Below are 27,922 nucleotides of genomic sequence, written 5' to 3'. Positions count from 1 at the left end.
ACACACACAAAATGAAAAGACATTTAATGTTCACAGACTGGAAGTATTTATTTTGTTACAAAGTCCATGATACCCAAAGTGATTTACAGATTCAATGCAATCCCTCTTAAAATACCCATGACATTCTTTAGAAAAATAAAAAGAAACCACTCCTTAAATTTGGGAGGTGGGACCAGGGATTGAACCCAGGGGTGCTTAATCACTGAGCCACATCCCCATCCCTTTTAATATCTTATTTAGAGACAGGGTCTTGATAAGTTGTATAGGGCTTCCTAAGTTTCTGAGGTTAGCTTTGAACATCGGATCCTCCTGCCTCAGCCTCCAGAGCCACTAGGATTACAGGTGTATGAAACTGTGCCTGCTACTCCTTAAATTTTTATGGAACCACAAAAACCCCAGAATTGCCAAAGTAATAATGAGCAAATTTTGACTTCAAAACATACTATTTTACTTCCATCATAATAGTGTGATACTGGCATAAAAAGAGACATGTATACCAATGCTTCAGAGTAGAGAACCCAGAAATAAATCCACAACAGATTTTAACAAAGGTACCAAAAATACACATTTGAGAAAGGATGATATTTTAAACAAATGGTACTAGGAAAACTGAATATTCATTTGCAAAAGAATAAAACTAGGCACAAATCTTATATCACATACAAAAATGAACTTGAGCTGGGTGAAGTGGCGCAGACCTATAATCCCACTGGCTTGAAAGGCTGAGGCAGGAGGATCTCAAGTTCTAAGCCAGTTGCAGCCACTTAGTGAGGCACTAAGCAACTTAGTGAGATTCTGTCATAAATTTAAATAAAATAAAATAACATAACATAAAATAAAATAAATAAAATAAAATGGACTGTGATGTGGCTCAGTGGTTAAGCATCCCTGGGTTCAATATGTAGTAGAAAAAAAAATCTTGAAATGGATCAAAGATGTAAAACTCAAAGCTACTACAGAGAAACTGAGGAAATGCCTAGGACACTGGTGTGGACAAATATTTTTTGGATAAGACCCCCAAAACACAGGCATTAAAAACAAAACTTGACAAACGAGATTACATTCAACTAAAATTCTTCTGCACACACACACACACAAAAAAAAAAAAAAAAAAAAAAAACAAAACAATAGAGTTAAGAGATAACACATAGAAAGGGAGAAAATATTTGCAAACTATCTATCAGACAAGAGACTAATATCACACTAACTTATAGGTGACTTGAATTTACTTATCAATTTATAGGAGTTCATTATAACTAATTATTATAACTCATTATAACTAATATTCAGAATATATAAAAAACTCAAACAACTCACAACAACAACAACAAAAAGATCTGGATATAAAAATGAGTTCTGAATAAGAAAAAAAAAGAAGATATACAAATGTTCTCAGGAACTATGTGAATCACTAATCATCATGGCAATGCAAATCGAAACCAAAAAAAGACATCATCTCATCCCAATTAGAATAGCTTCTATCAAGAAAAAAAATAATAAATGCTCATAAGGATCCAGAGAAAGAGGACCTCTCATACACTGTTGGTGGGAATGTAAATTAGTATAGTCATTAAGATACAATATGGAGGTTCCTTAAAAATTGAAAATAGAACTATGCATCATCCAGCAATCCCACTACTGGATATATATCTAAAGTAAATAAAATTAGTATGTTGAAAAGACATTTGCACTTCTGTTTATTATGATACTATTCACAATTGCTAATATACAGAATCAACCCATTAAAAGGCGAATAAATATAATAGATATGGTATATATACTGAACAGAATATTATTTGGTCATAAAAAGGATGAAATTATATAATTTGTGGCAACATGGATGGAACATTAAATTAAGTAATATAAGTCATGCACAGAAAGATAAATACTGCATGCTCTCGACTTGTATGTGAAGTCTAAAAAGTTTATCTCACAGGAACAGAGAATAGAATAATGGTTGTCAGAGGCTAGAAAGGATAGAGAGGAGAAAAGATACGGAGAGAAAGGATAATGAATGGGTACAGATGGGCAGTTTAGTAGAAGAAATAACTTCTAATATTCTACAGCACAATAAGGTAATACATTGACAACGGTATTTCTAAATGGCTATTAGAAAAATTTTTTGAATGTTCCTAACACAAACAATAAATATTTCAGGTGGTAGGTATACTAATTACCCTGATCTGTTTATTATACAATGTACACATATAATGAAATATCATTCTCTAACCCCATAAATATGTACAATTACCATGTGGTCATTTGGATTTTTTTTTAAAGAGAGAGAGAGAGAGAGAGACAGAGAGAATTTTAATATTTATTTTTTTTTTAGTTTTCAGCGGACACAACATATTTGCAGGTGGTGCTGAGGATCAAACCCGGGCCGCCTGCATGCCAGGTGAGCGCGCTACTGCTTGAGCCACATCCCCAGCCCCCATTTGGATTTTTTTAAATTTTAAAGAACAACTATGTACTCACTCTAAGCCCATTATTTTTGGGCTTACAAAATAATGTACGTTCTCACAATTCTTTGAGGCTAAAAGAAAATAAAAGAAGCAAATACTATCAAAGACAGAAAACTGATGGTGGTACTGGAATATGGAACCCAGGATTATCCTATCCAGTGCTACACTGTGTAATAGGACAGTCACTTGCCACACACGGCAATTTAAATTTAAATTAAAATTTAAAAATCTGGTTCCTTTGGCTGCACTAGACAGATTTGTCAGTGGCTAATCTACTGAGGAACACAGATGTAGAACATTTCTATCGCTGCTGAAAGTTCTATTGTACAATACAGATCTAGAAATATTCATGGTCAGGAGAGTACTAGTAGTACAAGAGGGTGAGCATCAGGGTTACTACAACTTAAGTAAAATATTCTTTAGGGCAACCAGTTTCCATTTCTCTGGTTCTCTATTCACCAATGATGAATACTGCTTCCACAAATTTCTGGTATCTAGAAAGAAAATGACTGTCTCGAAAACAATAAATTACACCATGCTTGGTAATTAAAATTCCACTAAATTCATAAATTTGCTTTCTGGTTTAAAATTAGTGGCATGTGTTTGAGAGAGGCTGAGTTTGCTTAACCCTGAGTGAATCCACAAATAGGGAAAGCCTTACTTAAGTGGATGATAGAAAAAGATAAAATGTGGAACTGGAAGAAATGTGAGACTACTACACTACTTTCTCTGACTTCCATCTTCTTCACCCTGCTCATCTAGGTGGGTTAATGTCCTTTCTTGTACAGTGTTCTGTACACACCTCTGTCATAACCCTCACCATATATGTTACCTGTTTACTGAGTGATTTTTGCCATTAATTGTAAACTACTCAATGGCAGGGATTTCTCTTTATTCATCCCCAGTAATTAACATGATGCATTACAAATAGGAGGTTCTTAAAATCAAATTTATCATGCAATAAGTTATATGGCACAATTTAGATTTTTTAGGGCCCAGTTAGTAGTTCTCTGATGAAGATATGAATGTATCCACCTAAGTAAAAGGGGGTATTTTGAATCATAGTAATATCAAGATAATCTTGAGGGTGGGAGCAGGAGGAATCAGAGAGGCAGATGAAAAAAGTTCCTTATAAGTTCCTTATTTATCACCATCACTCAAGCTAGATCTTCCTCATGGAGGGAAACTAATACATATTAATGCTCTACAAAAATCACAATCCTCCCATAAATTCTATGAAATATTATCCTCACTTTACAAATAAGGAAATTGAACACTGAAAAGGATAAGCAAACTTTACAAATAAGGAAATTGAACACTGAAAAGCATAAGCAACTTGATTACAAAGCAACCAAAAATAGCTAAGCAAGTTTTCAAGTTCAGAACTTTCTTAATACTTATGCATGTGATACAAATGGAAACAATGACTACACCCTTAGCAGAGACAACTCTTAAGAAATTAAGGTTCATTTAAGAGGTATGATTTCATCACAAAAGCATTGAAACTTTACTAATCTTTTATTTTCCTTATTTGGCTTTTCAAAAAGGGTGGCACAACCAAAAATCTTCTTTGATGTGGCTTTATAATTGTATCCACTTCCTCTGTATTCTGATGCTTTTCCATAAGAATATTCACCTTAATCCGACTTCTATTGCGAGGCTGGAAAAGTGGATATGCAATAACTCTTTCAAACTCTTTTACCTCTTTCTGTATTCTCTCTTGCTTCTCATATGTAGGTAGCTGGCTCTGACTTTTCCTCAAAATTCTTTCCTTGAGTTTTTGCTCTATAAGTTCTCTCCCTCGAATCATGCGTTCTTGATGATCTTTAATTTGCATCTGTTCTCTCTCATTTACCTGCTTTCTTCTCTGTGCTTTTGGGATGCTATGCTTTTCTGGCTTAATTTTTGGTAATATTGTTGCACTGAGGGGTCTTGGTTGTCTAAATGTTTTGCTTTTAAATTCTCTGGCCTGGCCTGTTCGATGTATGTGCCTTTGTATCTGTTTCCTCTCTCTCTCAGGTACCCAATAGTACTGTTTTTGTCCCTCTATGCTTTGGGTTGTTTTCTCCTCCATTTCTGTATTCATTTCATTGCCAGTCTTCTCTTCTTTCAACATTTCCACTAATCTTTTATTATAATAAGACTCTGCTTTGGCAAGCCAGTAGTCAAGAGAAACAGCTTGTTCCCTACAGAGTGTTTCATACTCTTCTTGACATTTCCTACTCATCAAGTGTCTTGCTGCTGTTGTATGCACGCCACCTAGATTCTGTCAAAGTGAGGTTCAGAATTTTATAATGTGATCATATTTTTCCTTTGAACATATTTAAACAGTAGTTTACCTTCCTTATTAATACTTGCTTTTTAAATTTACTTTAATATAATAAGTTCAGTATTACTCTCAAAAGTATAAAATATTAAGTACCCACCAATGATCAATAACTAGCTTTAAAAATATATAATGTTGGGAATCTTCAAAATGATATTTCACTTTGCAACTATGAAAATGTCTGGGAAACATTACTAGTGTGTAATGTTTCTACCTGAAGGTGTCACTGGGCACCTAAAGTTCCTTCTCTGAGTAGTTCCTAAATGTCTGATATGAATATAGCTTATTTACCAATATCTTTTTCTCCAGTGGAGAATGTTGATCTGCAGCAATCCTAGGGTCTTTAGATGCTTTAGCCCAAGCCAATCTGGAAGATTAAAAAGCAAAGATACATTAGAATGTGGGAGATGTTAACATATCTACTTACATATTGTCTGGATCAAAGACCCAAAATATTTTGGCCCAGACTAGGAACATTTCTCCCACAAAGAGAAAACCTGCTAATAGGCAGGATTATACAGGCAGTGGGGAGCCAATGCATTCCTATAGTGAAGAATAATGAATGCTCTTTTTTTTTTTTTTAAGAGAGAGAGAGAGAGAGAGAGAGAGAGAGAGAGAGAGGGAAAGAATTTTAATATTTATTTTTTAGTTTTCAGCAGACACAACATCTTTGTTTGTATGTGGTGCTGAGGATAGAACCCGGGCCGCACGCATGCCAGGCGAGCGCGCTACTGCTTGAGCCACATCCCCAGCCCAATGAATGCTCTTTTATTTAAGAAGAGAATCTTTCCTTTCATATGAATTAAAAGCATACTTCTCTTCTGGACTCAATGTGAGCCATTCTGAATCTTGTATCAGGGGTTTCAAGAGGGAAGAAATAGGCTCCTTGGTGACGTGTTGTCCAATTACACTTATTTCAGATGGTTCAGTCCCCTGGCCTCTTTTGTCTTTTGATATAATTCTAGACTCTGGTTTTATCAGTTCATTGTCTTTCTGCAGTTTCTTGAGCCGGTCCCTCTGTGCCTCTATCAATACATACAGCATCTCTGCTCTCTAAAGTTTTGTACTGAAATTCTGTTTTTATTTGATGGTCCACCCCTCTGCTTGTCCTCCTTATGTTGGCAATCATCCTTCACCCTAAATGCATTACGAGACCACTCCCTGTTGAAGCCCACAGGATGGGAATTTACGGTTACTCTGGTTTACTTATAGGGCAGGCTGACAGCAACACAAGTGAAGACTACCAACTTTTTATGTGTTGTCCCTGAGTTTATGTGTCTAGCCTGAGTTTACTGTGAGGTCATACTTAAGCCATTGAGGATGCCTGATATATATCTCTGTGCCCTTTATAGCACTGATGGTTAAAGGCATGGACATTAGAGGCTGACAAGGCTAAAAGTGAATCTTAATTCCATTACTTCCTAGTTATGTGACTCAGGACAATTCACTTAACTTCTCCCTAGGTTAGTTTCCTCATTTATAAAAGATATAAGACCAAAAACTACCTCTCGGGGTGAGAAAAAACAAATGTAAATTAGATGTAAAGAGACTGACATGATGTTTGATGTATAGGAAGTTCTCAGTAAATGGTAGCTATCTGTCCTTCACAAGTCAAGCCTCTGATTCTTTTAATATTTACTTCTTTAGTTGTTGATGGACACAATATCTTTATTTCATTTTTTTATGTGATGCTGAGGATCAAAACCCAGTGCCTCACGTGTGCTAGGCGATCACTCTACCCCCAAACCCCCAATTCTTTTTTTTTTTTTTTTAATTTTTTTTGAGAGAAAATTTCAATATTTATTTTTTACTTCTTGGCAGACACAACATCTTTGTTTGTATGTGGTGCTGAGGATGGAACCCGGGCCACATGCATGCCAGGCAAGCGCGCTACCGCTTGAGTCACATCCCCAGCCTGCCCCCGCCCCAATTCTTTATGAAGTCTTTCCGGTCTACTTTGTCAGTGATTTCCCTCCTCTAAACACTATTTCTACAGCTCATTTGAAAATCAACCATGATTTCCATTATGATGTGATATGACTTTTAATATTTTGATTTTGAAATTTAGGCTTATAAAAGATGGGAGCTATAATTTATATCTAAAAATATGACTTACCTATATTATTGGAGGAGATATCTAATATTTGGTCTCATTGATTTTTTTTTGGTACTGGGGATTGAACCCAGGGGTGCTTACCACTGAGTCACAAACCAGCCATTTTTTATATTTCATTTAGAGTTAGGGTCCCATTGAGTTGCTTAGGGCCTCGCTAAGTTGCTGAGGCTGGCTTTGAACTTCCCATCCTCCTGCCTCGGCCTCCTAATCTGCTGGGATTACAGACATGTGCCACTGCAACCAGTGGTCTCGCTGACTTTGAAAGCACATTCTTTTTTGTCTATGTGTACCTAGCTTGAGATTTAATAAAAATGGCATCTTTCATTTTTTTGTACATACTCATACAGTACATATCTAATACAGTACTTAGTCTATAATTACAAATTCTCAAAACTCTTGGTTGCTGATTACTTCATCACGTAATATCTAAGAATCTTTTTCTTATATTAACCATAATATTGTATTTACCTATCTTTTTATTAAAGCATTTACCAGTCTTCCTTGAGGTTTATAGACATGTTTGTTTATATGTCTGACTCAGGGTCTCCCATTTTGTACTTACTAATGCACTTTCATTGTGCTCTAATTATTCTTTTGTGTTAGTAAAAACACGTTTTAACTTTGTAGTCCCAGCCTCACTGAAAACCTGACATAGGTTTTCAATATTCACTATAACATTGTCTACATCTTTTTATGAGAGCATTTAGCAATCTTCCCTAAAGTTGATGAGTGTTTATTTTATCTGTCTGATCCAGGCTCTCACATGTTATACTTATTAATGCACTTTCATTGTATTGTTCATATGTATTTATGTGGTACTGGGGATTGAACCCAGGGGCACTTTACCACTGAATTACATCCTCAGTCCTTTGTATTTTTTATTTTGAGACAGGGTCTCACTAAGTTGCCCAGGCTGGCCTTAAACTTGCAATTCTCTTGCCTCAGTCTCCCAAGTTGCTGGGACTAGGTACATGCAACAGCACCATGCTTCACCTGTGTTCTAAGTTCTCAGATTTCAACTTTGCAGCCCAACCTCAGCTCAAAGCCTGGCATAGGTGTTTAACAAATAATGTGCAGATTGTAAGCTTTTGTTCAGAAAAAGCCATATCTTATAATGCTTGTATTCTTTTACTGCATTAGGCAAGTAATAAAATAGTGGGTGTTTGCCGGATATCAAACTATAAAGGGCAAGATGGTGAACAAGGATGACTAATTTCAATTTCCACTTTGAAAGGAAAAAGACACACAGAAAAGCAAAAATAAAGACTGCCTACCACTGAATGTGGTGGTCGCATACCTGTAATCCCATCTATTCTGGGGGCTGAGGTGGAAGAATTCCAAGTTCAAGGTCAATTTAGGCAATTTAGCAAGACCCTGTCTCAAAATAAAAAATAAAAAAGACTGGTTACTATAGTTTAGTGATAGACGTTCTTAGGTTCAATCCCTAGTGTCATCAAAAAAGAAAGAAAGAAAACAAAAACACTTGTTTACCATCATGGGCAACACACCTCCTTTATAAAACAAAATAACACTTCCAGAGTTAAGTGAATATGGGCTTGTCATTCTACAGTAGCTTGCCAAGAGTCTTAGCTCCTTCACCATGAAGTCATATTGCAGAGATATGCAGACAGAGGTCTTTCCTAAGGAAAGATCACAGCTTGTGTCCTTCAAAAGAGAAAACAGTAATGACTTCAGAACTTTTATATGAAGGAGCTTAACACTGCTATGAGATTGGATAGTGCTGAAATAGAACTAGGAAACTCATCTAGAAGCTGCCCCTTCAGGACAAGTTTCTATTTACATTATAGGCTAAAAAATTTCTACAGAGACTTATTGTTTTATAAAAGGGAAGAGGAATGTCAGCTGCCACCCAAGGAATGAAAAGGATGATTCAGAGTTGGACAAAAAGAAAGTAGGGGAGGATGGAAGATATTCACAGAGCAAAAAAAAAAAAAAAAAAAGTCTTATGAAATCCTACCAAAGGGACGCTCTTGACTAATGCTAGCCTCCCTCAGCTGGCAGGACCCTAGGAGAAAGGTGCCCCATCTCATCTGTTCATTACCTCCAAATCCTGAGCTCCTTCCCAAGCGACCCATTCCATCTCTTATTCCTTTCGTTCCACGGGGACCAGGCATCTTCCTCTTTCTTCACTCTCACCATTCCCTGACCCTTAAAAAATGGACTCACCCCTTCCAAATGACTGCAGCCTAGGCTAGGCTAGGAGGGCCCAGGCAACACTACAAACCCCAGAACGCTTAGCTTTGTTTTTAAGCCACTGCGCAGTCTCAAAAGAGACGTGCCCGCTGAGGAACGATAGGAGTTGTAGTTCGGTAACCCAATCGAGTAGGTATTCGGTTAAAAAAAAAAAAAATGTACGTTTCAGGGGGACCACCCCCCACCCCGTGACTAGGTCTCTTTAGGATACAAAGCAGGAAAAAAAAAAAAAATCCCAGGACTGAGTCCTAGAGGTCCAGCCTGGTTCCTCGTGATTCTTACTTGACGTCACAGTTTCGGGCCGAACGTGGAGTGAGACAACTACCTGTCGGAGAAGTTCTGCTTCTTCCCTAATTCAGGAGAAGGTTCGCGATTAATTATGACATCGCGACTGATTATGACGTCACGGGCCAAGCGAAACGCTAACGTGTTGACGCTCTAGCACACCACGCGCTCGCTGCTCCACAGTCGGCGCAAAACCGGCGCTCTAGCCTACGGAGATAGAGAGTCCCTTTGCCGGTCCCAAGAAAGGTCCCAAGTCCCTCAGTCCTTAACAGCCGGGGAAGTCCGGGCGTATCGGCTCCTTAGTCGTCGAGGCAGGAGGCGTGTGTGAGGGAAGGGTGAGGGTTCTCCATATCTGCATTCTGGGGCCGAAGAAGAATGATCCCTAAATTGGAAGGAGTTTCCGCTTTATTGTTGGTTTATTAATAAACTTTGCGTTCCCTTCCTAGCCCTTGACCTATTGTCCATCATGGACCACGCCAGTACCTGCTCTAGCTTTCAGTCGGACTTGGATTTCTGTCCGGATTGCGGCTCGGTCCTGCCTCTGCCCGGGGCTCAGGATGCGGTCACCTGTATTCGCTGTGGCTTTTCCATCAATGTGCGGGGTGAGAAGATCCTAGGCATTTGTTCCAGCCGAGGGCCCAACTTGGAAGGGTTGGAGGCTGGGGATCTCGAGACTGGGGAGGGGGACCCAAGAGTAGAAGTCAGGCGCTTGTCCGGGAAGGAAACGGAAAGAGGCCTCTGGGACTAATTGGGAGGGTAATTCCGTCCCTCAGCCCGGTTCTACAATTAGTTTTTACTGCCTGTACAGACTTTGAAGGGAAAATCGTGAAGACCTCAGTTGTATTTAACAAACTGGGGACAACCTTGCCTATGTCGGTGGAGGAAGGACCTGAGATCCAGGGACCTGTGGTAAGTTACTCCAAGATCAAGGACTGGCTCCATAAGAAGAGTGGGAAAGTTATGGAGGTGTGATTGCAGAGATCTGGAGTGTTTGTACTCAATTCCATGAGATTCCCTCCCCCCCCCCCTTCTTTCCTTTTTCCTCTCTAGCTTCCACCTATGAGAGAAAATGTAATCATTTTTAATTTTTTGAGTTTGACTTATTTTAACAGAATGCCCTGAAATTCCATTCATTTTCCTACAAATGACATAATTTCATCTTCTTTATGACTTGAATGAATAAAACTCCATTGAATACATATACCACATTTTCTTAATTTTTTTCCTATATTGAGCACCACCTAGGCTAGTTCCATAATTTGGTTATTGTGAGTTATGCTGCTAAAAACAGGTATGCATATGTAGCTATAATATGATGTCTTTAATTCTTTAGGATAGACACTAAGGAGTGGGATAGCTGGGTCACATGGTGTTTCCAATTTCTAGTCTTTTGAGGAACCTGCACATTGATTTCCATAGTGGTTGAACTAATTTACAACCCCACCAAACAGTGTAAAATGTTCCTTTTCCCCAATATTCTCATCAGCCTATTGTTTGTATTCTTGATGGCTGCCATTCTAACTGGAGTGAGATGAAATCTCAGTGTAGTTTTGATTTGCATTTCCCTACTTACTAACAGTGTTGAACATTTTTTCATATATTTGTTGGTCATGTGTTTCTTCTTTTGGAAAGTGTTTATTTTAGTTCATTTGCCCATTTATTAATTTGATATTTAGTTTTTTAAAAAAATATTAAGTGGGCTTTTTTAGTTCTTTATGTATTTTGAGTATTAATCCTCTTTCAGAAGAATAGCTGGCAAACATTTTTCTCATGTAGGTTCACTCTTCACATTCTTGTTTCCTTTCCTGTGCAGAAGTTTTTTAATTTGATGCCATCCCACTTATTATTTCTTGGCATTATTTCCTGAGCTTTAGGGAGTTTTGTACCCAATTCTAAGAGAGAGCAGGTGGGAGGGGGAAGGTTTTTAGATGAGGATATCTAAGGAATATGACAGCTTGACTTCTGTGAAAGGTAGGGAAGTATGACTAGGCCTTCCTAATCCACCAGTTTCTCTCTAGGTTGACAGGCGCTGCTCTCAGTGTGGTCATGAGGGAATGGCATACCACACCAGACAGATGCGCTCAGCTGATGAAGGACAGACTGTCTTCTACACATGTACCAACTGCAAGTAGGTATCCTTTCCTGTCCCTCTGCCCGTTCAAACTCAAGTGAGACTTGTAGTACTAAACAATTGTTTTATTTGGCTCCATCCCTAATAGGGAGATTTGTGGCCTTTTAATTTTTTTTTAAATGATACTTTTACCCCTTTTTATACTAAGTGAACTGAATCTTGTAAGTTATTTAAAAGGAAATTTTAAAACACAGACAGGTATTGCTTGGTGATCAGTATGTTATGCTGGAATCTTCAAATGCAATCAAAGTAGTTTTCTTTTGGTGAGAGACATGCATGAAGTAAAGAACATGGGCCTGGTGCATTGGCAGTCTCCTGTAATCCCTGCTAATCTGGAGGTCTAGAGACTAAGACAGGAATTGAAGTTCTAGGCCAGCCTTGGCAACTTAACAAGACCCTAACTCAGAAAAAAAAAAAGGGACTGGTGATATAGCTCTGGTAAAGAGCCTCTGGGTTCAATCCCCAGTACTTAAAAAAAAAAAAAAAAAAAAAAAAAGGAATAAGGAAAAAAACATGGGCTTTAATAGTTTTAAGAAGTCCTCTTTGTCTTTGCTGTTCTGCAGTTTCAATACAGTATATCAGATATGGCTTTCTTTTATTTATCCTGTATAGTTTGGGATTTATTAGACTTTCTGAAGCTGAGAATTTTTCATCAACCTTGGAAAATTAACAGCTGTTATCTCATTTAACATTGCTTTTCTCCCATATTTTCAATTCTCACTTCCTGAAGGTATAATTTGTTTTTAAATTTTCTCTTGTCATCCATTTTTATTATCTTTCCTATTTTATCTCATTTCTTTTTATGTTGCCTTCTGGATAATTTCTTCAGGTCCTTCTAGGTCACTAATTCTATCTTCAATTTATTTCAGTTATTGTTAATTACTATTATTGATTTCTACTTAATTATTTTTTCAAATATCCTCATTTTAAAAAATTTTTACTCCTTAATCATATTCTAAACTTCTCCTTTTATTCTTGCTTTTCTTTCATTTTTTTGATCCTGCCTGTTAACAACCCTTGCTCCTTTTTTTCTTTTTCTTTTTGGGTTCAGGGATTGAACTCAGGAGCACTCAACCACTGAGCCACATCCCCAGCTGTATTTTGTATTTTTGAGGCAAGATCTCACTGAGTTGCTTTGCTGAGGCTGACTTTGAACTTATGATTCTCCTGCCTCAGCCTCCTGAGCCACTGGGATTACAGGTGTAAGCTACCATGCCCAGCCATTCTTTAAATGTATGTTAAATAACATTACACTTGTTTTTTCTGAGTCTGATAACCACAGTTCTTGTGGGTCTGATGCTGCTATCTGCTATTTCTGCTGGCTCTCTCAGTGCTTTTTTGTTTTGTAATTTTGGAATACAAGCTCAAATCCATCCCACCTGTTTCCCACCCCCCCACCCCCGGGGGGGGGGGGAGTGACGCTGTATTCTCAGCATTTCTTTCTTCTTTTTTTTTTATTTCATTTTTTAAAGCTTTTATTTATTTATTTAATGTGATGCTAAGGATCGAATCCAGTGGCACACACATGCTAGGCAAATGCTCTATCACTGAGCTATAACCCCAGCCCGCATTTGTTTCTTTTTCAAGTGCCTTGAGGCATTACCAAGCGGGGATCGCTCTACTTTCATTTCTGTGGCAGTGCTGGGAATCAAACTCAGGGCCTTGCCCATGTTAGGCAAGTGCTGTACCACTGAGCTACATGTGCCCAAATCCTAGAATCACTATGATAACTTCTTGGCTTCATATTTTTAGGAGCATGCAAGTAATATCAATTTTAGCTGCATATTCATGTAAAGGCCAGCTTATAGAAGAAATTCTCACAATATTTTCTCTCCTCTCTCTGTTGAGGCAGTGAAATTCCTTTCTTATGAGCAGAAGTATTTAATAGGGATGAAACCCAGGGCCTTGCACATATTAAACATACTCCCTAGCACAGGCCTAAACCCCAATCTGAAGTTTTTAATTTTTTATGAGGCCCGGTTTATTTATTTTTTCTTCTAAGAAGAGTGCTAAGAAAATCTTCACATTTTTTGATTAATAATAGATATTAATTAATTAATAATTAGATATTAGTATTAATCCCAGCATTTTCAGTTGTTTTAAAGTTGGAATTGGAAGATTGTTTAAGGGAGCTAGTTCTCTACAATGCACAAATAAAAGTCCTTTCCTGATTATTTTATTGATTATATCATCTCACATAACTAGAAACTCTTCCTTTGGTTGAATATTACAAGTCCTTTCTTTCTTCATAGGTTTCAGGAAAAGGAAGATTCTTGATCTTTATTTCTGGGCAACTCTACAGTACATCCTCTTCTTCCTTGGAAGGTGAAGGATATTGGTTTTTAGATGTCTTGTCTATCTCCTCTGCAGTGTTTTGCTCCCAGAGAATAATCAGATCTTACATGGGGACTACCATTGGTCTCCCACCTACTACTATCCCAGTTGAATTTATTAAAGTTACATTTTTCTATAAAACCTGAATATATGTGTAATTTTTAATGTGTCTTATTTCAAAAGGAACTTAAATTAGCTTATTAAGGAGAAAAATACAAGGGCAAAATAATGAAACTGCAGGAGTGAGGCTAATGCAAAAAAGAAATTATAAGCCCAGCATAGTGGCACATGCCTGTAATCCCAGGAACTTGGAAGGCTGAAACAGAAGTATTGCAAGTTTGAGGTCAGCCTGGGTAACTTAGGAAGACCCTGTCTCAAAAAATAAAAAGGAATGGGATGTAGTTCAGTGGTAGAGTGCCCCTGGATTCGTTCTCCAGTATTGTAAAAGAGAAAAAAGCAATTGTATTCCCTACGTCTAAATCTGTTTGGTTCCTGATTATAAGGAAACAAAAACTGGGGGTTTGGATAATGAGAGATTCAACATAAGATTTAACCAGATCTATTTGACATATAAATTTAACAGACAACAAAAAAATTAGATACCCAGGGGTTGGGCACAGTGGTGCACATTAATCTCAGGGAGGAGGCTACGGCAGGAGGATTGCAAGTTTGGGACCAGCCTCAACAACCTAGGCCCTAAGCAACTCAGCAAGACCCTGCCTTAGAATTAAAAATGAAAGGGCAAGGAATGTGGCCTGATTGGAGAACTCTCCTGGGTTCAATTCCAAATTACTGCGCCCCCCCCCCCCCACATACAAAAGATACCAAGGGATGCATGGGCATTTTGGAAAGTTTTATTTCATTGACTCTTGAGATTAATATACATTCATTGTAAATAGACTCATATAAAATGAAACAAAAAGTCAAATTCAAAGGAATCCCACTTCTCAGAGATAATCAATACATATGTGCTTATATAGGAATGTATGGAAATCGCATTTTTAAAAATGGGCTATGTAGTATACATGCTGAATTTTTCTTTTCCCCAAAAACATTCCAGAGAAATGAACGCACAATACAAAACATTCAAATTTTGATTCTGGGAAACTGCATCTCTGCGTTCTTTGATATAAACTATGATCAAGGAACAAGAGTAACAATGATTTCTTGTAGTTCTATGGTCCTTCATATATTCATTAGCTCTTAAACATCACACAATCTTGTTTGATTGATCCTCACAAGGTGCAGATGGGCAGGGCATTCTTCCCCACTATACATTTGACTGTTCTGGCAGTGAACCCCCTGACCTCTCTGGAAATTTCACACAAATATGTTTCTACCCTACTTTAAAGCCTTTCTATGGCTAGTAACAACAGGCTGGATAAAGTTCTCTTAGCAAAGCATGCAGGGCCTTCCATGAAACCACTGCTTAACTGTCAAGCCTAATATGGCACTCCCCCTACTCCCAGTAGTATTAAACCATAATGTATAGTATAAATCAATGTACACACCTACTACTTTATAAGCTCTCTACCTAAAAACAAAATATGTCTGCCCTCTGGTTTTTCTTTTACCACTTTCTTTTGCTCCTTGAAAAATGTGCACATATTTGTATAAAATGATATAACTTTCTCTGGTTAATGTAGAGAATCAGATGTGACTGCATTACTATTACTGTCCTTGATGGAGTCTGCCTGCAAAAGGGATATTCTGTCAAGGTATAGATAGGTAACAGTGGATATGCTTGAGGTGTCTGCTGTCCTTGGGAGGGCCTGCTCGCAAACGAGAAGCTCCCTCAAGGTTTAGATAAGGTAACAGCCGACATGCTTGAAAACGAGGTGTCTGCTGTCCTTGGGAGGACTTGCCTGGAAACGGGATGTTCTGCCAAGTGGGCTAGGAGGGTGCTAAGAAATATTTTATTATCTGTTCTTAACAAGAGCAGAGCTCAACATGCTCCAGGCTGAGAGTAGATTAGCCATGAGAAGCAGGTCACTTCTGATTAGAAAGTAAAACTTCTGTGTGCTATGTAAATTAGCTGAAAGACCTGATTCATTGATGTTGGAAGGCTGCCTTCTTTGTTCACAATACTATAAAAAGATTGCTTGTACACAATAAAGGGCTTTTTTTTTTCTGCTGCTGCTTTGCTTGCTCTGCTTCTTATTGCTTTCTTTCTCATGCTGACCTGCAAGTGAATTACTGCAACAGGTTAATGTACTCTTTTCCACCGCAGAGAATATGTAAGCAGTATGTAGCTAAATTCACATCATTCATCAGATTCACTAATATGTTAATATTCACTAATATGTTAATGCCTCCTCAGTGTTTTATACTTCGGTTAGTTTTGAGCATGCCTGCCTTTTTCACCAGACTAGGAGTGAAAAAGCATCTACTAGGCCATCTCCAAGGCCTAGTAGAATGGAAAAATCCAGTTTGAAGGTGCATTAAGTGCCCTCTGCTCAAACACCTACAGGCGGGGCGACAGCTAGAATCCTGATTGCTTTTTCCAATTTTTTAGTTATAGATGGACACGATATTTTTCTTTTCTTTCTTTATTTTTATGTGGTGCTGAGACTTGAACCAGTGCCTCACATTTGCTAGGCAAGCGCTCTACCACTAAGCTACATCCCCAGCCCCTGGATTGCTTGATTCTTTTTTTTTTTTTTTTGGCGGGGTGTGGAATCCAGGTACCAGGGATTGAACTCAGGGCACTCGACCACTGGGCCATATCCCCAACCCTATTTTGTGTTTTATTTAGAGACAGGGTCTCACTGAGTTGCTTAGCGCCTGGCTGTTGCTCAGGCTGGCTTTGAACTCGCAATTCTCCTGTCTCAGCCTCCCCAGCCGCTGGGATTACAGGCATGCCCCACCCCGCTCAGCTCGATTGCTTGATTCTTAATCGTGGGTTTCCAACCGCTCCCAGGTTCCATTTTTCATTAAAGAAACCGAGAGGGACCAATAATGAAACGAAAACTAGCCAAGATTCACTATTGCACCTATTCTCCGGGTCTCTCACCCACTCACTCAAGTTTAGGGAGGGGGCGGGGTGGGGTCAGCCACTAGCATCTCAATTCCGTGCAACAGCACCCAAGCGACCCGCCTCGCCGCAGGTGGTCCGCTGCGTCTGACCCAACCCTACCCCTCCAGGCGCCCCTTTCTGCTTTAACCCCCGAATGCCCTCTTTCCACACCCGCAGTGACGCCCCTTCCGCTGAATTTGTTTCGCCTTCTTGCAGCGCCTGCGCGCTGTCACATTAAGGCGGAACTAAACTGGCGACGCCTGCGCTTTGACGCATTTGGTGCTGGGGAAGGGAAATGCGGGACTGCAGAATGCGTCACACCCGGAAGTGGAGAGCCGGAAGTGGGGTTGGACAGGTTATCCCCACGGGTGGGGAAACGGAGGCCCTGGAGGAGGGGGAAAAAAGGAGGCCGAGGATCCTTGCTACTAACCTGAATCGGATACCGATTCTCTTAGAACCCAGAGACACAGAAAAAAGGGAAGGGTGTATTATTCCCCTTCCTCCCCTCCTCCTCTTCCTCAGCCTTAGCCATGGCCGAGGCAGGGGCCGGGCTGAGTGAGACCGTCACTGAGACAACGGTTACCGTGACAACCGAGCCCGTGAGAAAGGCGGGGGGCGGTGCTCTTTAGGGGTCTGGGAGATACCGGGAGGGAGGGCGCAGGGCTTTCGAAAGGTGAAGGAGCGACTGGGCATGGGAATCTGGGAGGTCTGGGATTAAATATCTGAGGTTGAGAGAATCGCAAGGGATTGGGGATATTTGGAGTGACAGAGATGGTGCAGGAGGCTGTTGCAGAGACATGCAGTAGGACGTCATAGTTGGGATATAGGTGTTGCTGCTTGGGGTAGTGGTTTGTAATAAGCGTATAAATAATAAAAAGGAAATTGTGAATTAAGGAACAAGAAAAGTGCTGGGAGGAAATGAAAGGTCAATGTAGGAAAGTATGGTTGAAAGCCAGCTGTAGGGGTATTTAACCAGAAGCATGCTTATTAATACATAGCTATTAAGTGCTTGAGAATAAAAGGAAATAGAGGAAATGAAGAAGATGAAGGTAGTATTTTCAGAAATCAGAGGGGAGGATGTGAGTGGGAAAACAAGTAGTATATTTGCAAGAACAAGTTAAGTTGCTTTCAAAGGAAGATAATTGCACTGGGTTTAATCTCCAAATTAAGGGAGTTAGTAATAATTGTTATTAAGGATGAGAGGAAATAGGTGGATAAGAGATGGGGAAGGTGGTTTTGGGAATGAGTGAGGTAAGAATGAATGAAGTTCCTCCTTCAATGGGAAAAGGAATAGGGGAATCTGGAGAAAAAAGACCAAAGATTAGTCACTGGGGACTGAAAGTAATGTTTATGTACTAATACCACCAAGGATGATATGGGCAGAAAGACAGAGAAGCAACAAGGATTGTATTTTCCTTTGAAGATTTGCTGGGATCTTCCCTAGGTTAGAAATTGTGTCTTCTTTGTATACTGATGGTTATTGAGAACAGGAAATTATATCCGTTAAGGACGCCCTGAGGGCAAAGACCTGTTCTATTTTATTTTCTTCCAGTACTTGGCTCCTCTGTGTTGTATTGTGGAACTGATTGAGCTAGGGAAGAAAAGAAAGGAGATCCTCTGGGAGGGAATAGGAAGTCAGTAGGAGACTAATATGTATGCTCATGCCTCTGAACCTTAGGAGAACCGGAGTCTAACTATCAAACTTCGGAAAAGGAAGCCAGAAAAAAAAGTGGAATGGACGAGTGACACAGTAGACAATGAACACATGGGACGCCGTTCATCAAAATGTGAGTTATTGTGGGCTCAGAGGAACCCTAGAGTTTAGATTTCTTCCTGTATATCTACCTTCTAACATCCACTGGCCCAGATGCTCACAATTCTGTCACTTTCTTGGTGATTCTTTTGGTGGTTCTCAGGGAAAAGAGGTTAAAGTTAGAAGGAAAAAGGTAGGAAGGGGCTAGAACAGTGATATATCAAGGTCTGATGGCAAGAGGTATAAGAAGTAGGAGTAGCAGGGTTTCAGATTCTTGTCTGTCTAAAGGGGCCAGGGGCAGTAGGGTGCACCTATTATCCTAGCAACTCAGGAGATTGAGAGGCAGGAGGGTTATAAGTTTGAGGACAATCTCTATAACTTTAAGTAAAACCCTGTTTCAAAAAAAAAAAAAGGACTGGGGATGCAGTTCAGTGATAGAGTCTCCCTGGGTTTGGTCCCCAGTACCCCCAAAATAAAAGGGGTTAGTGCCTGAGTCCCAGGGAATGGGCCTGGGAAAACTGTATCCTAGAAGGTAGGAGGAAACAGAGGTGGAAGTAGGAATTTTCAGAGATCCAGTAGGAATGGCACTGATTGAACATCTTATTCTTCCTTCTTTTTAACTGAGCTCCTCCCTCCAAATCCAGGCTGCTGTATTTATGAGAAACCTCGGGCCTTTGGTGAGAGCTCCACGGAGAGTGAGGACGAGGACGAGGAAGGCTGTGGTCATACACACTGTGTTCGGGGCCACCGCAAAGGACGGAGTCAAGCAACCCCAGGACCGACCCCTACTACCCCTCCTCAGCCTCCAGACCCCTCCCAGCCCCCTCCAGGGCCGATGCAGCACTAAATTCCTCTTTCCCCCATCATTCCTGTGTCTGTCTGGCCCTGAATGTATCCATGTGGCTACCTGGGGGCTAAATCCATGGTTTGATTTCTTCTTCAGCCCCCTTCTTCCCTTTTCTTTGCCTCATAGAGGGAAGAAGTAGAGGAGGGTGGACAGAGATCCTGGAATTCTGACTTGCTGCTATTCCGGAACCCAGTCTTCTGGGTTCTTCCAGCCCTCATTTCTCTTTCCAGTCCCATCCTTACCAGGGATCTAGGCATCTTGGTCCCAGTCTCTTTCCTTTGTTCTTACTGCCAAACTGCCTGTCCTGGGATCCAGTTATCTTGGCCCCTCGCACCCTCAATTTGAGTCCCAAACACTTAAACTGGGTTTTCAGTAGTCCCAGCTTTCACTGCCAGGGTCCCAGTCAGATTCCAGGCATCTCACCCCAGCTGTGCTTGTTAATCTTGGCTTAGAGCTTTTCCACTTATGCATTTATATAATCCCTAATCTTAGTTCTTGCCTATAGGATATGAGGTCTTATGGGACACTGCAGGGCTCCCAAATTTTCCCCTCCTTCCTACCCCTTCATGCCCTCAAACGGAGTTAGAGAAAGAGGTCTTTGTCATTCTCACTTCTAAGGGAAAGTGGAACAAGAAAGTCATGTCCTTTGTCCCCACCCTTTTCATTTGATGTAGGATTTTTGACAGATAATTTGATATTGGTCACTTAGAGCCAACTATCTTTTCAGCCTTTCATCCTTTAGTTTCAGAGCCATCCAACATATCCCAGGGGCCTAGGACCCTGGGAGAGGAAGGAAAAGGGAGAGAGCAAACAGATGGGGGTATGTACCCTGTATTACACTCCTACCCCTTCCTTCCTAGGCTTTGATGCATCTGCCAACCCAGATATCCAGCTCTCTCAGTCCTCCCCACCCTTCACTGGGACCTGGTTATCATTTTCCAGGTCTCTTGCCATGCACAGTTGCAGAGATCAGTCAAATCCATATCAGCACTGAGATCTCATTTATTGCCACAGATGCACAAAATAAATAACCCAACATCACAAAATGTGTTAAATACGGGCCCATTTATACATGGGGTGGAATGATGTGAGACTATGTATAAGGATGCATTTGGGGATGTCTGGGTGTCTCCCAGGTTGAGGAAAAGAGGGGTAGCACCATTCATTCTTTTTTGTGAGTATGTGCAGGGGAAAATTTTACAAAGGGTTTTAATAGGCAAAATTTGTGAGCACAGAAAGCAGTCACAAAAGGAAGGTAGAATAGAACTGGCTTACACTCCCCCCACCATCCTGAAAAAAAGTGGGTGTGCTATTAAGCTTCCTAGAGGTCCCTAGGGCCTAACCAGCCTCAAGCTTCTTGTTTTAGGAAAAGGCTTTTTCTCTCTTGAGGAGAAACCTCAAAATGGACAGGACCAGGAAGCACAAGCCTTCCAACAGTGAAGAAGGCACTGAACCCTTTGAAGTTAAGAAAGCCAGGACCTCTGTGTAGTAAATGTGGATGGCTCACCAGTACTTAACAAGCTGAACCAATTCCACAATTGAGACCTAGAATAGTGTAGAAAGGGAGAACTAACAGAAAGTACTGAAGTAGTGGGGTGGGGATATTCCCCAAGAGAAAGGGGGCAGGAGCTATTGGATTTGGGGCAAGGATGTGAAAGCCTAGAGGCCTGGTAAGGTTTGTGGGGATGGGGATAATGAGAATTGGTGATGAGTGCTTATTAATACTATTGCATAGACTTATGAACCCGTTTCAGCAACTAAAGGAAACAGCCTCAAAGTAGCTGGTCCAAACTCAGGGGCCAGGAGGGAGGCTCTCAGCCTTCTCCTGGCACAATGCGGAGTGGGGCCCGGGGATCACAAGTGCAAAGCAGAGGGAATACGCGCTCCCCCAGGGGTCCGGGCGCCTGGAAGGCGAAGAGCAAGTCCAATGAGCGGCCGTCGTAGAAGGCCACGCGGCCCCGCTCCCAGTCCAAGTCCACACGAATGCGCTTCGGCGGTGGTCCAGCGCCACCCAGCAGGGTGGGCTCCGGTGCAGTGAGGGCCCACAGGCGGCCGCCGCGGCCTTCCACTGCCCACACGGCCTCCGCTGGGCACAGCCTGATGCGGCCTTTGCGTTGCACCGATTCCCCGGCAGCGCCCACCGCATAGCAGCTCTCCCCGTCGTCCTCATCCTCTCCGGAAGAGTCTCCGTAAGAGGCAGCATCCGCGGTCTCCACTTCCCAGCAATGGCGGCCGGCCCCGAAGCCCTGTGCACCTAGTACCGCTGGGAGCTGATCGAAGCGCGCGGGGCCGTCCAGGGGTACAGGGGTGCCTGGTGGGGCCAGTCGGACGCTGCGACGGTCAGTGGAGATGAGCAGGCGGCGGTGTGCGGTGCCAGGGTCCAGCGTCAAGTCGGCTGGAAAGGAGGAGGCAAGGAGAGGACTATGTGAGAGGGGTTTCTAAATCCGGCGGGGTAGCGCAGACAATAGGCAGTAGCCAGTACACAAGAGACTGTTGAAGACCCTACAAATGAGGTCAAAAGGAGGCTGCAGGACCAAAAAGGATAAAGGCTTATGAAGACCAGGCCTGGACAGGATAGGGACTATGCACAACTTCTGTGGAATTGGTCGTGAGGAAGGAACACAGGGAAGGAGGCACAGCTCAAAGAGCAAAGGTTTCCCTCTGATTTGTAGTGTTAGAGAAAGGAAGGGTGAGACTGACCCGACTACATGGGAAGGAATGAAGACTCATATTTCAATATGCAGCATCTGGGGTGGAGCATGGGAGCTGGGTCAGCAGGATAGGAAAGGTGGATCTAAAGAGAAAGACTGATACCTGATAGAACCCCAGAGACAAAGGGGAGGGGCAAAACGAAGAATTCAAGGTATCCTGCAAAACCAGGCCACCCACCCACAAGCATAGGTGGGGGTGGACAGGCCTATTTCTTTGGGAGGTGTGTTGCAGAGGAGAGAGAAGGAGGTGATAGCCAAAGGGATCAGGAAAACACACACATTGTCTTGTATGTATGAGGTGCTTTGAGGGAAGATTTCTGGATTGGGGTACTAGAAGTAATTGGATTAGGTGAGATGATGGGTGACTAAAAGGATGAAATATCTTCTCTAAGCAATTGAAAGAAGGGTGGAGAGCAAGGAAAGAAGGGGAAGGAAGAGGCTCTGTAGAGAAGAATGATATGAAGTGGTAGAAGGAGAGATTCCTAGGAGGCAGCTGACTTCCTGGGTCTGTTTGAATGTATGAAAAAGGAAGAAGAAAATGGCTGGAATACGAAGAATTGAGGACAGATACTCTTCTGGGTTAAATTGTACCCCCCCCCAAAAAAAAAAGGTATGCTGAAGACCCCAATATCTTGGAATTGACCTTATATGAAAATAGGCTTTTTACAGAGGTAATAAAGTTAAAATGAAGTAGTTAGGGTGGGCCCTAATTCAGTATGCCTGCTGCTTTATAAAAAGGGAAGGAATTTGGTCACAGACAGATGCAAACAGGAGGAAGATAATGTGCTGACCATCTCTGAGCCAAGGAATTAGTAAGGCCATGAGAAGCTAGCACAGACATGAGGAACAGATTCTTCCTCAGTCCTTAGAAGAAACCAATACTTCTGACACCTTGATTTCAGATTTCTACCTCTAGAATTTAGGATAACTGTCTGTTGTATAAGCCACAAAGATTATGATACATTGTTATAGCAGTCCTAAGAAATAACCATTTTTGAGAACTAAAAGGGTACAAAGTTAACACAGCCTCTTATTCAGTTCCCTCCCTACATTCTTCCTTACCTGTCAGTCTGTGAAGCATGTTTTTGACCACTGGATAATCATCAGGGAGATCTTCCTCTGAGTTAGACAACTTGGGTGCTGGGGCATCAAATCTGGACAGATAAGACGAAGAGTCAGGAAATCATTAGACACTCCTTTGCTTTCTGATGCTGATTCTGAAGTCCTTACTCCTAACCCTCTCAGTTCTCTGGAGCAGAAATAGATGAGGCCAATACCCCAGAAACACTGCCTATTAGTGGGGATAAAGATATGGGCCCAGTGGTAAGGTGATGGCTATGACTGCTGATAGTAGAAAGGAAGAAAGAGTAAACGTGAAACTTACCGCCTCCACGTCTTCCTAATATCCTGGGATGGACAAAAGAAAACATGGATGTGAGCTCTGAGTTTCATACTGTGGGGAGTCCTCTCCCCTCCTCCCTGCTTCTCAGGGGAACTCTAAGTGGGTAATATTCCTCCCCACCTCTCAGAGTGATCACCTTCTTTTCCCCCAGTGCCCCCACTGTTGCCTTTCCCCTCTTTATTCCACAAAGGTTCTCAATTCCCATTCTCCAGACTATTTCTTGTCCCAAGAGACCTTATTTTCCTCATTTGCCTTCTTAGTTCTATTCTCTCTTTCACTAGTGCTATCCTTATCACATTCCAGAGTGTATCCCAGACAAATGTCCACCCCCACCCGCCATCACATGACCAAATACACACCCAGAGCCCTTGAGCTAAGAGTTGGTATATAAAAGCCTTACAATAACGCTGCTTCCCATCTTGCTATAAAAGCCCAGTGGCGTTTATTGGGTCCTTTGCTTTGTGTCTCCCCTGTGCCAGGGAGGCAACTGGACTTGGAGGACCTGTCCCAAGAGGCCCAATAGATCTTGCAGAGAATCATGGGAGCCAGAAGAGGGCGCTGGATCCCCTCCAAATAGTGGGACATTCCCCTCCCCCTCTTCACTGCCCAGTGAGGATGGCTGGAGTTGGCTGGTGTGGTGGCAAGGGGGAAAGAGAAGAGGAAAGGCAATTTGCCTAATTATGCCAATTACACCAAGACTAATTAGGTCTAGGAAGACTTCAAAGGGCGGAAGCGAGACCCAAGACCGGCTGGGTTGCTGGGGAGAAGCCAGCCTCAGACGCCTGGGGGTCGAGCAAGGGAATGGGGTTGGTTGGTGGCCAAGGAGTACGGGGCTAGGAGGGGGTGTGGAGGCGATAAATAAAGCTGGTGCGTGGAGGGAAGCCAGAGGCCCCAACGGCTGTTCTCCCGGACCTTGCCTCCACCTGTCGCCATCCCTGCCTGGGGATCTGGGAGGAGCTGAAAACAACAATAATAACAACACACATCTAAGGTCTGAGGAAGGGGCCCAACACTAAAGGGATTGTTGGATCTGCTCCCCCTCCTTTCTCCGTCCTTTTTATCAGTCTCCCCCTTTCCCTCCCCTCCACTCCGCGTTTTCTCCGCCTTCTTCCACTCTCGACCCTCGTTCTGATATCTCTTACCATCCTCCCGGGCTTCCTATTCGCGCTAGCCTGGGTCACTTGCCCTTCTGCAAGCAGGATCTCTCCCCTCGGCCAGCTCTGCTCCTCCTGGACGCTTTGGAGTCCCCGTAATTCCCGTACTCTTTGCATGGTCTCGAGGGGTCCCGTGCTCTGTATACTACTCGCCTGTCTCTTCCTGTCCAACCTCTTCTCTCTTGCTCCTTTCACAGCATCTGTCCATCCTCCTCCTCCGAACAGTGTCAATCCCTTACCATCGTCCTTCCCGGCACCTCTCACCTTGAGGACCGGGTTAGACCCTGCCTCCTTATTCTTTGCAATTCTCTCTCCAACTTCACCCTTACCTAAACTTCCACAAGGACTTTGGGGTGCCAAGTGCCGTTCCCGCCTTTCCCAGGGAACTTATGAGCCCTCTCGCACCCCATTAATAGCTGGTGACCCTCGAAGGCACCTACCTCTCCGTGCGGGTCCAGGCAGCCCATGGTTGGGATGCGGCCTCCTCGGCGCCTTCCCAAGCGGGCGCCGGGCTCAGCCAGCTTCTCCCGCAGACCGCGGCTGATTCGTACCTCCACCGCCAGCCGCACATTAGACCTCAGGCTGCGGCGGGGACACGGCAGGCCGCAGCAGGGGCAGGCGGTGGGGGACCCCTCAGTGCCGGTGGGCGGCGGGTTCCCCCAGCAGCGGGCCAGGCACGCGCGACAGAAGCTGTGCTCACACGCCAGAAGCACTGGGTCCTCGAAGGGGCCCCCACACAACGGACACGTCGCCAGCTGCTCCAGACGCTCCACCAGCCCCGGGCCCAGCTCAGGCGCCTCCATGGGAAGCTGGGGTCTGGGAGCCACCCACTGCGCGACCACCGCGACCGCCTACGAGCGCGCAGATGGTGGACCACCCCTGCTGCTTGCTGACTCGATGTCCTTCTCTCTGACTCCCGCATTAACTTTATGCCGCTTTTCTGCCTGTCTCCTGGGATTGCCTCTCACTTCAACCAGAGTCTCAGTCTTGGCGAGTCTCCCCACCACACCACGTCAGGTTTTATAGGGAGGGAGGAGGCTCCTGCGGGAGGTAAACAGCAGGCCTTGCGTAACACCTCATCAGGTTCTCCCGCTTCCCCTGGGAGGTTTTGGGGGAGGAGGTTAGGGAGAATAGGTCACCTGGCTCCTAGAGCCTACGAGGTAGTCACTAGGGGGCGCTCTGGAGGCAAGGTAGCCTTGTGTGGGGAGAGTAACCCCCTGTCCCCCACTGAAGAGCTCGAATATTCCCTCTCCCTTCCCAGGCCTATGGTGTGAGGGTGGGCAGGGTGCCCAGGCTCGCTCTTGGCATGTGTGCCCACATCGCCAGGGTGTGAGTCATTGCAGGTGGCTGGCACACCTACATCTGGGGGTTGGGGGCCGGAAGCTGGGATCCTGGTTTGTGTGGCTTTAAGAAGCCTCTGAGTATTGATGTATGACAGTCATTCCCTTATCTTCCTGCCTTGCCTATTAAGGACTTAAGAACACTCTGAAGCCCACACTCCCGCCTCTAGGAGTCTGTATAATGCTCTCTCAGTTCTACTCTCAGTTCTCTCCTTCTATCTCCTGGTTCTTTCTCTACTTTTCCCTGTGTGTGTTTTTATTTCCATTTATCTCTTTCCCTCCTTTGGAAATGACCCAAGGATTATCTATTTTACTGAGGCCCAGAGAGTTGGGATAGCCAAATTTACACAGCAGGAAGATCAGAAGTGGAGCCACCCAGGCTGAGGCAGGGGCTTCTCCTCCTCCCCCTCCTCCTCCTCCTCCTCCCCTCCTCCTCTTCCTCCTCCCCCTCCTCCTCCTCCTCCTCTTCCTCCTCCTCCTCCTCCTCTTCCTCCTTTTTTCTTTTTCTTCTTCTTCCTTCTTATTTTACCTTTCTTCTTCTTCAACTGCAGATCCCTGGAACTCCCTCCTGATATCTGATTTTTTTCCCCCTTGATCTTTTCTTGTGTCTTCTTCCCTCACCTTTAGCGCTCTCTCTCTTCTTCCTTCCTTTTCTTCCTCCCTCTTCTCTTTTTCTTCCTGCTCTCTCCTCTTCCTAGCTTCTATGGCTCTCTCATGCAAGACCTTTCTTCCTGGATACCCTTCCTGGATACCCTTGGAGGTTTGTGAATGAGTAAATATCTGTGATATATACATCTGTGATCATGCACTGTTATACCACATGTGTGTGCATTCACTGATGTTCAAATGCCCAAATGTGCACAAACTTATTGACATAGATAAATGTATAGTCCAAACATCACAGATATACATTAAATAGCACCAGGGTGAACACCCAGGATTATTTAGAGACAGAGGGGCATACTCAAAACATGCAAAGAGACACTCTGTTATTAGTTTTATTGTCAATAATAGCAACAATACAACAGCAGCAAGTCTTTGTGGAGCAGCAGCGCTTTATTAGGCACCCCCTCCAGGCACCCTTCTTCCTCCTCCCCCATACCTATTAGGGAGATACTCAAATATGACACCATGATAAACAAACCTACACAAACAAACACATGCACATTCATTTTGGAATAATTCTCCTAGCTCAATGCTCATATAAGACACAGATAAAACTTGACCAAAAGACTATAGATATGATTGAAATCCATTTGTGAAAGATATACTGCTATGCTACAATAGGTAGAATAATGGCCCTCCAAAGATGCCATGTCCTAATTCCTGGAAACCGTGAATGCTACCTTATATGGCAAAGGAGAATTAATTTTCAGATGGGGCTGTGTTTGATGAACAGTTGAAGTTAAAGTAGGGAGGCTATTCGAGAATATCCAGGTGGGTCTACGGCAATCATAAAGGTCCTTAAAAGTAGAAGGTGGAATCAGAAAGAAGGACCAGGAAAACAGCAGCATGAGAAATACTTGGCCAGGGCTGGGGCTGTAGCTCAGTGGTAGAGTGCTTGCCTAGCACATGTGAAGCACTGGGTTTTATCCTCAGCACTACATGAAAATAAATAAATAAAATAAAGTCATGCTTCCCATCAACAACTACAAATAAAATAATAAAAAAGTCCCTGGCCTGATGTTGCTAGCTTTTAAGATTGAGGAAGGGATCCAGGAGCTAAGGAAGTGGGTGGCCTTTAGAATTTGCAAAAGCCAAGGGAATGGCCTCTCCACTAGAGCATCCCAAAGGAATGAAGTCCTGCTGACACCTTGATTTTACCCCA

At 42.7% G+C, this 27,922-nt stretch overlaps 4 protein-coding genes across 10 annotated transcripts; 2 read left to right on the top strand and 2 right to left on the bottom strand.

Moving 5' to 3' along the window:
• Window positions 1-1,837: 1,837 nt before the first annotated feature.
• Window positions 1,838-9,483, bottom strand: LOC143400805 (putative uncharacterized protein ZNRD1-AS1). Of its 4 annotated transcripts, none has more exons than XM_076857801.1 (4): window positions 8,970-9,326; window positions 8,205-8,285; window positions 5,083-5,158; window positions 1,838-4,731 (listed from the first exon to the last, which is right to left on the bottom strand). In XM_076857801.1, exons 1-4 carry the CDS (start codon window positions 9,065-9,067, stop codon window positions 3,976-3,978), a joined length of 1,011 nt encoding a protein of 336 aa, XP_076713916.1. In that variant the 5' UTR covers window positions 9,068-9,326; the 3' UTR covers window positions 1,838-3,975. The 4 variants fall into 4 exon arrangements, with proteins under 4 accessions (XP_076713916.1, XP_076713917.1, XP_076713919.1 ...); XM_076857802.1 differs by having other exon boundaries at window positions 8,205-8,281; XM_076857804.1 differs by lacking the exons at window positions 8,205-8,285; window positions 8,970-9,326 and adding an exon at window positions 9,404-9,483.
• On the top strand, window positions 9,441-14,018 carry Polr1h (RNA polymerase I subunit H). Of its 3 annotated transcripts, none has more exons than XM_076857806.1 (5): window positions 9,441-9,486; window positions 9,853-10,008; window positions 10,215-10,315; window positions 11,425-11,534; window positions 13,790-14,018. In XM_076857806.1, exons 2-5 carry the CDS (start codon window positions 9,873-9,875, stop codon window positions 13,812-13,814), a joined length of 372 nt encoding a protein of 123 aa, XP_076713921.1. In that variant the 5' UTR covers window positions 9,441-9,486; window positions 9,853-9,872; the 3' UTR covers window positions 13,815-14,018. The 3 variants fall into 3 exon arrangements, with proteins under 3 accessions (XP_076713921.1, XP_076713920.1, XP_076713922.1); XM_076857805.1 differs by lacking the exon at window positions 9,441-9,486 and adding an exon at window positions 9,569-9,741; XM_076857807.1 differs by lacking the exon at window positions 9,441-9,486 and adding an exon at window positions 9,602-9,652.
• A 3,175-nt stretch (window positions 14,019-17,193) lies between these two features.
• On the top strand, window positions 17,194-20,542 carry Ppp1r11 (protein phosphatase 1 regulatory inhibitor subunit 11). Its single transcript, XM_076859064.1, has 3 exons — window positions 17,194-17,486; window positions 18,566-18,674; window positions 19,285-20,542. The coding sequence occupies exons 1-3, from the start codon at window positions 17,418-17,420 to the stop codon at window positions 19,485-19,487; spliced, it is 381 nt and encodes a 126-aa protein (XP_076715179.1). The 5' UTR covers window positions 17,194-17,417; the 3' UTR covers window positions 19,488-20,542.
• A 422-nt stretch (window positions 20,543-20,964) lies between these two features.
• On the bottom strand, window positions 20,965-25,747 carry Rnf39 (ring finger protein 39). 2 transcript variants are annotated; one of them, XM_076859063.1, is made up of 5 exons: window positions 25,195-25,747; window positions 23,583-23,605; window positions 23,261-23,352; window positions 21,566-21,882; window positions 20,965-21,391 (listed from the first exon to the last, which is right to left on the bottom strand). In XM_076859063.1, the coding sequence occupies exons 1-5, from the start codon at window positions 25,555-25,557 to the stop codon at window positions 21,302-21,304; spliced, it is 885 nt and encodes a 294-aa protein (XP_076715178.1). In that variant the 5' UTR covers window positions 25,558-25,747; the 3' UTR covers window positions 20,965-21,301. The 2 variants fall into 2 exon arrangements, with proteins under 2 accessions (XP_076715178.1, XP_076715177.1); XM_076859062.1 differs by having other exon boundaries at window positions 20,965-21,882.
• Between the last annotated feature and the right edge of the window lie 2,175 nt (window positions 25,748-27,922).

This window comes from Callospermophilus lateralis, chromosome 6 (assembly GCF_048772815.1).
Source record: "Callospermophilus lateralis isolate mCalLat2 chromosome 6, mCalLat2.hap1, whole genome shotgun sequence".
Taxonomy (NCBI): Eukaryota; Metazoa; Chordata; class Mammalia; order Rodentia; family Sciuridae; genus Callospermophilus; species Callospermophilus lateralis.
Note: the sequence above shows the minus strand (reverse complement) of the source record. Positions and strands in the feature narration are given on the sequence as shown.

What these genes read in the sequence shown, in the direction of transcription:
- Ppp1r11 (XM_076859064.1), top strand. Translation starts at nt 17,418, where the DNA reads ATGGCCGAGGCAGGGGCCGGGCTGAGTGAGACCGTCACTGAGACAACG. An exon ending in TTACCGTGACAACCGAGCCC is followed by an intron (nt 17,487 to 18,565) that starts GTGAGAAAGGCG and finishes TCTGAACCTTAG; the next exon opens with GAGAACCGGAGTCTAACTAT. An exon ending in GGGACGCCGTTCATCAAAAT is followed by an intron (nt 18,675 to 19,284) that starts GTGAGTTATTGT and finishes CTCCAAATCCAG; the next exon opens with GCTGCTGTATTTATGAGAAA.
- Polr1h (XM_076857806.1), top strand. Translation starts at nt 9,873, where the DNA reads ATGGACCACGCCAGTACCTGCTCTAGCTTTCAGTCGGACTTGGATTTC. An exon ending in CTTTTCCATCAATGTGCGGG is followed by an intron (nt 10,009 to 10,214) that starts GTGAGAAGATCC and finishes CTGCCTGTACAG; the next exon opens with ACTTTGAAGGGAAAATCGTG. An exon ending in TACACATGTACCAACTGCAA is followed by an intron (nt 11,535 to 13,789) that starts GTAGGTATCCTT and finishes CTTTCTTCATAG; the next exon opens with GTTTCAGGAAAAGGAAGATT.
- LOC143400805 (XM_076857801.1), bottom strand. Translation starts at nt 9,067, where the DNA reads ATGGTGAGAGTGAAGAAAGAGGAAGATGCCTGGTCCCCGTGGAACGAA. An exon ending in CAGAATAGATGGGATTACAG is followed by an intron (nt 5,159 to 8,204) that starts GTATGCGACCAC and finishes TTAATCTTCCAG; the next exon opens with ATTGGCTTGGGCTAAAGCAT. An exon ending in CACTGGAGAAAAAGATATTG is followed by an intron (nt 4,732 to 5,082) that starts GTAAATAAGCTA and finishes TCACTTTGACAG; the next exon opens with AATCTAGGTGGCGTGCATAC.
- Rnf39 (XM_076859062.1), bottom strand. Translation starts at nt 25,557, where the DNA reads ATGGAGGCGCCTGAGCTGGGCCCGGGGCTGGTGGAGCGTCTGGAGCAG. An exon ending in GCCTGGACCCGCACGGAGAG is followed by an intron (nt 23,606 to 25,194) that starts GTAGGTGCCTTC and finishes TGTCCATCCCAG; the next exon opens with GATATTAGGAAGACGTGGAG. An exon ending in CATGCTTCACAGACTGACAG is followed by an intron (nt 21,883 to 23,260) that starts GTAAGGAAGAAT and finishes CCTCCTTTCCAG; the next exon opens with CCGACTTGACGCTGGACCCT.